The 12,332-nt window shown below is 38.3% G+C and overlaps 1 protein-coding gene across 1 annotated transcript in view; it reads left to right on the forward strand.

Annotated features, from left to right (window-relative positions):
* The window catches only part of SLIT3 (slit guidance ligand 3), a 594,639-nt gene that overhangs the window by 51,132 nt on the left and 531,175 nt on the right, over window positions 1–12,332 (forward strand). The window contains exon 3 of the mRNA XM_047873095.1: window positions 1,587–1,658. Coding sequence (XP_047729051.1) covers window positions 1,587–1,658 — 72 coding nt within the window. The remainder of the gene's footprint in view (window positions 1–1,586; window positions 1,659–12,332) is intronic.

Below are 12,332 nucleotides of genomic sequence, written 5' to 3' on the forward strand. Positions count from 1 at the left end.
AGTTTCTTTTGTGATGTGATGTGATGTGATGTGATGTGATGTGATGTGATGTGATAGTGATTTTTAATTATTTGTAAAAAAAAAAAAAAAAACTCACAAAAATGTAGAATGTCATTGAACCCAAACAAAATACCCTTATCATTCTGATAGTCTCAGTCAGACACCTCATACATCCTAGACTAGACTTTTCCTTGATATAAAATCAATATGTTATGCAGCCCAAAGTCCTCTTTAGCTTTTCATTTGTCAAAAGCCTTTATTAGGTGGCTGCTGTGCTAGGCAACTGTATTAGGGCTAGGAATATGATGACAAGCAGAAGTTCTCACCTTCTTGGGCCGCCTGGGTGGCTCAGTTGGTTAAGCATGCGACTTCGGCTCAGGTCATGATCTCACAGTCTGTGGGTTCGAGCCCTGTGTTGGGCTCTGTGCTTACAGCCCAGAGCCTGGAGCCTGCTTCGGATTCTGTGTCTCCCTTTCTCTCTGCCCCTCCCCTGCTCACGCTCTGTCTCTCTCTCAAAAATATTAAAAAAAAAAAAAAAAAGTTCTCACATTCTTAGTCCTTACACATAGTGGGAAAGATGGACTTGAAAACAAATGCAAAGACCCAAGTGTTAAGCCCAAGAAGTATAGGGGTTATAAAATGCCTTGGAGGTGGTGGGCTAGCATAGATGCAGTTGTTTTGAAATGAAGGCCAACCTTCCCTAAAGTTTCCTTCTGTCCTTCTGATTTTCCTTCAGGTGCTTCAGGGCACCCCTCCTCCTGCCTAATCCAGAGGAACCCTAGACTCTACCTTCCAAACAAACATCCTCCAATCACAGATGCAGCCTCCTAAGTCTCATTCAGTGACCAGGGTTAGTCCTAGATGGAAACTGTGCAGCCTCCATATTTCCCTTCCCTACTGTTCAGCTAATCCATTTTAGGCTGCCATTTTTTTTTTAATTAGGAAAACAAATGTTTCATTGTATACTCAATTCTTATGATATGGCATATGCAGGAATCAACCTCACTTAATTAGTGGAGGACTTTGGAGGTCAGCAGAGTTTGTGGCTGGACTAGCTTTTATGACCATCACCCAGATGTTGGGAACAGCCAGGCCCTGAGCAAGCAGAGTTCCTGGCATGGGCAGTTGTCCAACAATAGGGTCACCCTTCCTGCTAGGTGACCCAGAGACAGTGCACAGAGAAGGCCCTTTTTAATGAAGTATTTTTGAATCCTTAGAGGAGGGAGCTCCAAGGGAAGAGATGCTGAATATATGTGTGGTTTTCATAAGAAGCTGCTTTTACCTCTTCCTTTTCTGTGCAACATCCTGCAGTGCTTGGGGGGACATTTGCTGAGAACATTCTTAAAATAGAGGCATGGAAACCAATCTGTCAGGTAGAAGTGTGCAGGCGGCGAAACCCTGGTTACCGTGACACCAAGCTGGCATGTGAATTATCTTGTCCCACCAGACTGATCCCAGTTGGGGGGCGGGGGGCAGGGCAGAGTGTTGTGGGAGGGGCTGAGTGACCATGCCCGCTGGGCCTGATGCCTAGCATGGAGACCCCTTAGACCGCTTGTCCTTGACCGCTGCTGTCTCTGTGGTTCTAGGCATCTGGAAGACAACCAGGTCAGCATCATCGAGAGAGGCGCCTTCCAGGATCTGAAGCAGCTGGAGCGATTGTAAGTATAATACAACCTCCTTTCTTGAAAAGTCTTTTTTTTTTTTTTGTAAATTGACTTCATTGCGACCTTGCCAAAAAAAAGTCTCCAATGTTTAATAAAATGTTTGCTGTTCTATTTAAAGCACATCAGATGCATGTTAAAGAGACATGGAGATCCTTTTAAACTCTTTTGCTTTATTTTATTTTTTTAAAGTCTTTCTCTTCAAAAGATGCTAGATTTGGCATCTGGGCTTTGTTTTCCTTCTTCCCAGGCTTGAGCCATTGCTATTGGTATCTGTACATGGGGGTCGTTCTGGCCCAAGCCTCAGCCTTCCCTTTTGCAGAGGAAGGAAGCCAGAAGCCGGTTATCCCTGCCATGGAGGCCAGTGTCAGATACGCTCTATTCCCCTGCATGGGTAGCAGGCTCCCTCGTCAGGCCCTCTCCTCCCCGAACCCCCTCTGCCCCTCACGGGAGAAGGATGGGAGAGTGGGCAGTCCCGCTGGTGTGCCTGTATCTCCTCTGAGCATCAGCCTGTGTCAGGGAGCCCACGTGTTTCCAGGAGAGAATGTGGTGCCAGGGTTTAAAAATAGGCTGCTGTTCTGACTATCAGAGGGAGAGATGAAGAGGGGTGGGGATGGAGATGGATGGAGCCTCCATTTGTTTTGGTGATTAATGCCTTTGCAGAAAACTCTTGGGTCACTTTGATGGGGTGCTGCTCAGATGGTTAAGTGGGCAGCTTCACCTTTCCTCAGTTAATCACATCTGGCAGCTCATAACATCTGGAGATTTGCTTCCTGCGCTCTAAGTGGGGATTGTCCCCAGGAGCACTTAGTCATGCTGGTGGGCGGTTCTCTTCCCCGTTTCCCTCCACATCCTGGTTGGCCTGACATTTCAGCCTCTTTCTCCTGTAGTTGGGAATAGGGCTGCAACAGCTCCCTGCTCCATCATCCTCCCTAGAAGGATCCTGTTCGATTTACCTGTTGCCAAATCTCGTCTACAGAGATGGGGTTGGGTGAGGTGGAGGGCCTGCCACCACCATGTTAGCTTTGTGGTCCGCCATCTTTTCCCTTGGAGTCATTGCATCTGGGGCAACACAGGTATTATCCAGCAAAACCCTTTACTGCTCCTCTTTTGTGTGAACCGTCCCATTTATTGCTCTCCTTGTAGGTCATAGGTCAGCATATGTTCTGTTGTTGGTTTAAAAATGTGAGGCACCTGGGTGGCTCAGTCGGTTAAGTGTCCAACTTTGGTTCAGGTCATGATCTTTTGGTTCATGAGTTTGAGCCCCCGTGTCAGACTCTGTGCTGACGGCTCAGAGCCCAGAGCCTGTTCGGATTCTGTGTCTCCCTCTCTCTCTGCCCTTCCCCTGCTCATGCTCTGTCTTTGTCTCTCTCAAAAACAAATAAACATTTAAAAAATGTGACATTTATTTCTTATAAAGGAAAAGAGTTCTAAAAATAATGAATGCTGCCTCTGTTTACATTTATATTTTTAAGTTTCTTAAACTTTAAATTCTTCTCCTTATTTAGACCAGTGGAAAAATAAAAGTATTTATTGAACCTGGTTCCTTTGTATGAGATATTAAACATTTCTATGGAAGAGTAAAATATATAATCCCTTGTGTTTTATGTTAATGTTTATTGATTTTGAGAGGGTGGGGGGAACATGAGTGGGGGAGGCACAGAGAGGAGGAGAGAGAGAATCCTAAGCAGGCTCCGCATTGCCAGCAAAGAGCCTGATGTGGGGCTCAAACTCATGAACTGTAAGATCATGACCTGAGCCAAAATCAAGAGTCGCACACTGAGCCGACTGAGCCATCCGGGCGCCCCTGTACAGTCCTTTGTGAAAAGGCCACCTCTTGCTTAGTCTTCTGATTAGAAGGGTAAGCAAACTCCTAATTTATTCATTTCATGATTGTTGGGAGGGAACTAATTGAGTGCCTTAGACATGCTGGGAACTATGCTGATGTTTTATGTGCTATCTGTTATTTTATCCCCATAAAATTCCTGTGAGGTGTTACTACCCTCATTTTGCAGATGAAGAAACAAAGGCTCAGGGAGGTGAAGCCAAAGAAATGTCAAGGGTGGGGGGCAGACAAAATTCAAAGCCACATCTGTCTGACATCAAAGTCCCACACCCTTTCATACTTCTGTGCTCGGACATTAGATGAAGTGTGATCTTTAGCAGTGGCCCTGCAAATGGCCTCTCACATACGCACTTAACTCCAGGGAATATCAGTGAAATATGCTGGCAAAAGGCACTTTTCTTTGGCATGGTGAACACAGCTGAAATACTGTGCATGTCTGGGGGACTGAGGGGATTACAATTGCAGGGTAAACCTGGCTGTTTCTCTACTTTGGTGTATTAAGAAGCTAATGCTAGCTGCTGTACTAGATAAACCCTCAAATCTCACAGCTTAACACAGTGGAAGTTTACCTCTTATTCATATCAAACCCAGTAAGGGTGTTCTTGGTTTCTGGGCCTCTCCCCTTCAAGGGGAGAGTTGGGGACACAGACTCCTTTTACTCTTCAGCTCCGCTATCATTAAACCTTGGCTTCCAAGGTACCAATGTGTGTCTGAATCAAGCCACTGGAAAACAGCATGAAGGGTTGCACGTGGAAGGTTTTCATGGGCAAGACCTAGAAAGAGTATATATCACTTTCACCATTATATACCTTGGATTAGAAATTGTTCACGTGGCCACAGTAATCTGCAGGAGAGGCTAGGAAAGGTAATCAAGCTATATGCCCAGGAAATAGAGGAAATGGGGTTAGTGAAAAGGTAACCAGTCTCTGACTTATAGTGCAAGTGATCTAAAGAAATGGTTGGGCAAGAAGGAAAATGGAAGTAGAGGTAGCTGGCTCAGTGTGCACAGTTAGATGGGCCCCTTTAGTTAGGGTTTCCCGGTGTCAGTGAGGGGGAGGGTGTATGTGACATTATCCTGATGTGTTATTCTGGTGTTGGTTTTCCAGTCTGCTCCCAGACAGATGCGAGCTATAGAATGGGAAAATGTAACATATTTGTTGTTAACAGCTAAAGAAGTAGATGGCTGATTGTGCCGTCTGTAGCTCTCACTCCTGGCTTCCCTTACCTGTGTCTCCATATTTTGTGGTAGATTCATCTTTGTCATACTTTGAAATACAGCCTAGAAATGTTATGGGTTTTGATAATTCATTTCTGAAGTACTGATTTTCATTATGAATGGTCTTTATTGGTTTGATCTCTTGAGCCTTAATGAGGAAGGAGAGAGAATTCTGTCCCTCACGTCTCAAATCTGAGTTCTTCATTCTTCCATGAAAGGCCTCTGCTGTAGACTGAGTAAGGTGCTTCTCTTCACATACAGCAATGATTGTCCTTATGACAGCACTGATCATACCATGTGTTAATTCTCTATTTGCCTGATTGTTCCTCCCCAAAACCATAAATGTGTTGAAGTCAGAAATCCTGTTTCATTAGGTCTTAATCTCAGAGCTTTGCACAAGGCATGATGGTTAGTGCTTGTGGAATACTTATCAAATACTTGGGTTTCTGTTTCTTACCAGTGGTTCTGAACTGGGACCAATCCCCCCCACCCCCCATCCCCACCCAGAGAATACTTGGCAATGTCTGGAGACATTTTTGGTGGTCACGACTGGAGGATGCTACTGGTGTAAAATGGGTGGAGGTCAGGAATGCTGCTAAACATCCTACAATGCACAAGACAGTTCCCACAACAGAAAATTATCTGATCTAAAATATTAACAGTGCTGAGGGTGACAAACTGTGCTCTTTATTTACTATGTGTCAGATAGCATCACAGACACTTGACGTATGCCATCTCATTTAATCTATACAATATTATGAGGTTAGAATGACTGTGTCCCTGACATGACAATATAAAATTCAGAGCATTGCCTTTAAAGTTGTATTGTTAAATATGTCTTACCTACATCTAATTTAGCTACATCTCACTTTTGGTTTCCCAAAAGAGGATAGGGTAGAGGACCGAGTTAAATGAAACCAAGAAACATAAACAAATCCCGTAGGTGGGACATTCTACAAGACAATGGTCTCTTCAAAAATCAATGTCATGAAAGACATGGGAGTTGGCATTTGCAGATTAAAAGAAGCTTAAGATATAAACAGTAGCAAAAAGTTGGAAGGGTCAATAGAGTATAAGTGTTCTAAGATCTTTGAATTAACCAGGAAGTGATAATAGAACTAATGTTTATTGCCTTATCAAATCAAGGATGCATGTTGCAATCTGTAGGATAGCCTCTAGAAAGAATGGTTTAAAAAATATAATAGCCTAGTAGAGGAAGAAAGGACATAGAATGACACAAAGAGAAATACGATTCATTCAAATCAGGGGTAAAAGGAAAGAGAAAGGAACATAGGACAGATAAGACAAAGAGAAAACAAATAGAGGATGATCTTAAACACAGAAATATCACAATTATTTTGTATGTAAACAGGTTACTCCTCCATTTGAAAGGCAGAGTAGATAAAATAACAAACAATAATTATATGCTTTATACAAAGACAAACATTAAGCATGAAGATAGAGACAAATTGAGAGTAAAAGGATGGAAAAGATACCATGAAAATATGAACCAAAAGAAGGTTGGTGTGATTCTGTTAATACTACATAAAATAGACTTTTAAAAAAGTAACACTGTTGGAGATGAAGAAGGCTATTTCATAATGATAAAGGAGTAAATACACCAGAAAAATAGAGAGAATCTGTATTTGTATGTGTCTAAAAACATAACCTAAAAATACACAAAGCAAATATTGACATAATTAAAAGGATAGATAAGTTTATATTCATAGTTAAGATACTGTTATTGTAATTAGTGGAATAAACAGATACAGTTATTAGTAACAACATGGATTATTATGATATTAGTAACAATATGAAGTATTATTCATAACAATGTGCAATAATATGACAAACTTTGCAGATCTGACCCAAATCATATGTAGAGAACACTGCAACCAAAAAATGTAGAATAAACATTTTTTTTCAGGTGCATATAAAACTTTTATCAAGCACTGGTCTACAGTCAGGTCTCAACAAATATCAAAGGGTTGAAATCATATGGAATATTTTCTCTGACTACAGCAGCAGAAATATTTAAGAAGTCAGTAAGAAAAAAATAACTGAAAAGTTCAATATATTTGGAAATTGAGTATTATACTTCTAAATAAAATCTTAAACTATCACATGGAAACTGGAAGATATATTTTCTGAATGTTAATAAACACACTGTATATCACACAATGGATTATAGCCAAAGCCATGCTCAGAAGATAGTGTATAGTCTTTAAGCTATATTATTCAAGTTATGATATATGCTATCATAGACTTAAAATGAAGTAAGGATAAAATCTTGATGAAAGAACCCATCTTAAGAAGCTAGAGAAAGAACAAAACAATAGAAGAAAGGAAGTCAGTAAAAGCAGAAGTATATGAAATACATATATATATATATTTTTTTTTTTTTAACTCTGAAAAGCCAAGCTTTCATTCTTACAACAATAAAATTATAAAAACTAACAAGACTGATCATAAAACAAAAAAGAGGGGCACCTGGGTGTCTCAGTTGGTTAAACATCCAACTCTTGAGTTTGGCTCAGGTCATTATCCCAGAGTCATGGGATCAAGCGCTGCATAGGGCTCCATGCTGAGCATGGAGTCTGCTTAAGATTCCCTCTCTCTCCTCTGCCCCTACCCCCAGCTCTCTCTCTTTCTTTCTCTCTCTCTCAAAACAAAAATAAAACAGAACAAAGGAATACAAAAAGAAAGAAGTAGTCTTTCCAATTGCCAGTATGAAAGATAAAAAGGAGGACATTTGTATGAATTTTACAGATTAAAATGATAAAAGAGTAGTTTTTTTAAAGTTAATTTATTTTGGGAGAGAGAGAGAGCACGTAAGCAGGGGAGGGGCAGAGAGAGAGGGAGAGAGAGAACCCCAAGCAGGCTCTATGCTCAGCAGGAGCCCAGCACAGGACTAGATCCCACAACCCTGGGATCATGACCTGAGCCAAGGTCAAAAGCTGGATGATCAGTCAACTGAGCCACCCAGATGCCCCAAGAAGAAATTTTGAACAACTTTAGTTCAATGATTTTAAAGATTAAGTGAAATTAAAAACTGAAGCAAGAAGGGATAGAAAGTCTATATAGTCCTATATTAAAGAAATTAAATCTTCAACTGAAACACCCCACCCAAATCCATCTACACTCAGATGGCTTAACTAGTGAATTCTACCAAAGTTTTAAGGAATAAATAATATCAACATAAACTTATTGTATAAAAAGAATGGACATTTGTCACTTGGACAGTATAATTTTTATGGCAAAATCCAGCAAAAACATTTCAGGAAAAAATATAAATCAACATATTTTATTAATATTTATATGAATTTCCTAACAACATATTAGCAAAGAGAATTTAGTGGTACATGAAAAAGATATATTAACAACCAAACTTGAATTATTCAGGGAATACAAGGTTGGTTTAATATTTAAAGATCCCTCTCCTATATAAAAAAATGCGAAACAACTAGGATAACAAAGCCAGAGACACACACAACATCTACAATAAAACTAGTTTACAAAGTATCTTAGTAAACTCTTCCACCCCTGATAAAAGTAGACAGGGAAAAACAATCGATGTTTACAAAACCATTGTGTTATCTCATCTGTGTGGGACAAAGCAGAGGCAAGCCAATTGAAATTCTTATGACTCTGGGAGCAGGAGATCACTTAAATGACTAATATGTAGTCATTGGAAAACACAGTGGCCAGCCTGAAAAAGGCTGCCAAAAATGGAGGGGAGCTGGATTAGATGCACTTCATGGTAAGTACAGAGGAACCATGATGTGATAATGACTTATATAGTAGTTGGAGTATTCTGGGCCCTATAAATTCTTTAACAAAAACAGGGCTCTTTTTCAAAGAAAGGCCTAGCATTAATAAGTAATTAATAAGTAACCTGAGAGTAGTTGATCAGAACAGGAACAATAGTAGAAATGAAAAGAGAACTTCTTCGTGAAAGTGTTAGAAATCACCAGAAGAGTTAGATCTCAGAAAATACAAGGCCGTGGTTTTCATTATTTTGTGCAAAAAAAAAAAAAAAAAAAAAAAAAAAAGAATAAAAAAAAAAAAGCAAAGCAAGAATGAACTCTAGACTCTTGAAGCTAAAAAAGCTATCAATTCCCACCCCTTCCTCATAAAACTACAGGAATTTCTTTCATTTAAGAAATAACCAAAAAGATTATGGTTGAAGCTCATACAAAGTGCTTTTTCATAAGAAAAATTAAAAAAGTAAGAAGTATAATAACCTTTCTAGAAACAATGAAAACATGCAAGAAAGTGGTACCCACAAAACAGATGAAAATTATAATAGAATAGTTCAAAACCAGCTACACAAATTTGAGGTCTTACAAACTATAAAACTACAACATAAATTTGAATTAAAAAAACTCAGAATTTAGATGATTAGAGAAAAATAGGATTTGAAAGGAAGGATAAAGAATGCAGGGAATGATTTTGAAATAAAAGAACTAATTTAAAAATAAATGCTGTCAACTCTGAAGAAGAAGAATGAACTTGGAGAATCACACTATCCATTTTCAAGACCTACTGTAAATCTACAGTAATCAAGCAGCATGGTATTGATGAAGTAATAGACATATGAATTAGCAGAACAGAATTAAAAAAAACAGAAATAGACTCATTCAAGTATAGTCAACTGGCTTTTAACAAAAGTGCAAAGACAATTCAATGGAGAAATAGTCTTTTCAACAAATGATACTGGGACAATTAGATGTTCATATGTAGATAATTGAACCTAGATATAAACCTTATGTCTTACACAGAATTCAATTCAAAGTGGATCATAGACCTGAATGTAAAATGTAAAACTACTAGACTTCTAGGAGAGACAAGAGAAAAAATGTACATGACGTTGGGTTTAGGGATATGTTTCTTGACATAACAACAACAGCATGATCTATAAAAAGAAGAAAAAAACTTGATCAATTGAACTTTATTAAAATTAAAAACTTATGTTCCACAAAGAACACTGTTAGGAGAATGAAAAGACCAGTCACAGACGGGGAAAAAATTTTTGCAAAATGCATATCTGACTTGCATACAATATATACAAAGAACTTTCAAAAATTTAACAATAAGAAAACACTTCTACCCCCCCAAAGGGAAAGAAATGGGCAAAAGATTTGAACAAGTACTGCATCATATATATGCAGATGGCAAGTAAGCATATGTAAAATTCTTGATACCACTTTTTTAGGGTAATGCAAATTAAACAACAATGAAATATCACTCCCCCCCCCCTTAATTATAATGGCTAAAATACTAAAAACTGGTAATACTAATTGGTGGTGAGAAGGTAGGGTACTAGGGACTCTCATTTATTGGTTGTGGGAACGCAAAATACTATAGCCACTATGGAAGACAATTTAGCAGTTTCTTACAAAGCTAAATATAGTCATATCTTACAGTTCAGTTCAGTGTTTAGTGGTGCAGAGAAGAGGGGATGGAGGGTAGAATAGGTGAAACCATGGGAAAGGAGGGGCTTAGGGTGGTGAAATTATGCAGTATGATACTAAAATAGTGAATATATGACATTTGCATTGATGAAAGCCCATAGAATTTTATAGCATAGAGAGTGAACCTTAATGTATGAACATTTCTAAAAATCATTTAGAAAATTGGAGGATCCCAACATGGAATACAGACTGTGATGATGAATGTATGAATCAACCTCTTAAAGGTAATGGGGAAAGTTGCTGACCTAAATGGATTTGAAAATGAGCAGAGGGAACCACACACATGAACTGTACTGTGGTTGATAAAATTTCCCACAGGAGTATGGGTTACTCTGAAATCACTGTACCTGTGTATTGGAATTGAACAATGGATGGTGGATGGTAGAGACAGGTTTCTCATTGCTGAAATGCATGGTTACAGACAAGCAATGAAGAAAACTATAATGATCTTTGTGGCAATGGATAAGAGTTGGAGACATCAGTATGAACAAATGTTTAGTCTGATAAATATATGTTCACATAATATAGATGGATATATATAGAAATATATAGATATAAAAAAAGAAATATATTGATATGTAAATATACATAGGCTTGTACACAAGCAGATGTGTCCTTGTTCTCTTAGCAGGAGAGCCTAGAGGCAGTGACACCACAGCAGCAGTGAGCATACCTACTGTCCTGATCTTGGTTTCTAATACCATTGTCCAATGAAAGGGAGCTAAGACTCTTGGAGAAATGGGTTGATTCTAGGACTTGGTATGAGATAGGTTGTACCAGAAAGGAAGTGCTCAAAACAAAACAAGACAAAACCCACAATTAGGGGATATATGAAAAGAACATAGAAGCAAACCAAAAGAGCTAATTGCCAAAGCTGAAACCATTTCAGCAACAAAGAAGCAAATCAGTATTGGGTTATAACCAAAGTATAAAATATTCATGAGTCCATACTGAAACATAAGTAAATGATTGAATAAATAAATGAATGGGGAGAGGAGAAATCTCCCATTCAGGAGAATTCTAAATGATTTATGTAGATTTTCTGTTCTTAAGGAGGAGGAGCATAACTCTCCACTCCTTAAATGGAGGCTTTGCACACTGACTTCCTTCAAAAGAGTACTGTATGAAAAAGGGCAGAGCATAGTAATTTAACAGTGGAGAAATGTGACACACACTACTATCTCAGCCAGATGATCAAGGCCAATGTCCAAAGTGGTAAGTCACATTGATAGTATGTACCTTTGATATGAGGTAATGAAAATAGCAGTTTACATCTGTGATCTCCAGCTCAAAAACCCCTACCTACATTCTAATGAGAAAAACATCAGAAAAATTCCAGTTGAGGGACATTCTTAAAAACATCTAAACAGTCCTCAAAACTGTCAAAGTCATCAAAAATAAGAAAAGTCAGTGAAGCTGTCAGAGCTAAAAGGAACATAAGGAGACATGATGACTAACTATAATGTGACATCCTTGATAGTATCCGAAAAAAGGGAAAAAAAAACCATACAGGTAAAAACTAAGGGAATCGAAATAAAGTATTGACTTTAGTTCATAATAATGTATCAATATTGGCTCATTAATTGTGGCAAAGGTACTAATGTAAGACATTAATGATAGAGGAAACTGGGCAGGGGATATATGAGATTTCTCTGTGCTGTCTTCCCAAATTTATGTACATATAAATCTATTCTATAAAAAGGTTATTTTTTAAAAAAGTTGACTGTGCCAATCCCTACTTGAACAACAGATTCATAAGCAAAATAAATGTGGTTATTGTTTTACACCAAAAATATATACATACATATTAATCTAGATACAATTCAAGGGCATATAAATGTAATGGATGATGTCTTAAGAGAAATGAAAAATGGAAAGGAGTAGTTTTTTCAATCAATAAGAAGTTAATACAGAGATTAAGAGGATTAAATACAAAGCGATAGATACAGAAGTCAAAGTCTTTCTATCACATTTATAATACAAATTTCTGAGGAAGAAAACTAAAGCAATTACTCTGAAAAACTCTTTGGCAGTATCAGCTAGAGCTGAACATACACATACCCCGTGACCCAGCAATTCCATTCTTGGCTATACATCCCATAAAAAGATATACACAAGAATGTTCATAGGAGCAC

Source organism: Prionailurus viverrinus, chromosome A1 (assembly GCF_022837055.1).
Source record: "Prionailurus viverrinus isolate Anna chromosome A1, UM_Priviv_1.0, whole genome shotgun sequence".
NCBI classification, from domain to species: domain Eukaryota; kingdom Metazoa; phylum Chordata; class Mammalia; order Carnivora; family Felidae; genus Prionailurus; species Prionailurus viverrinus.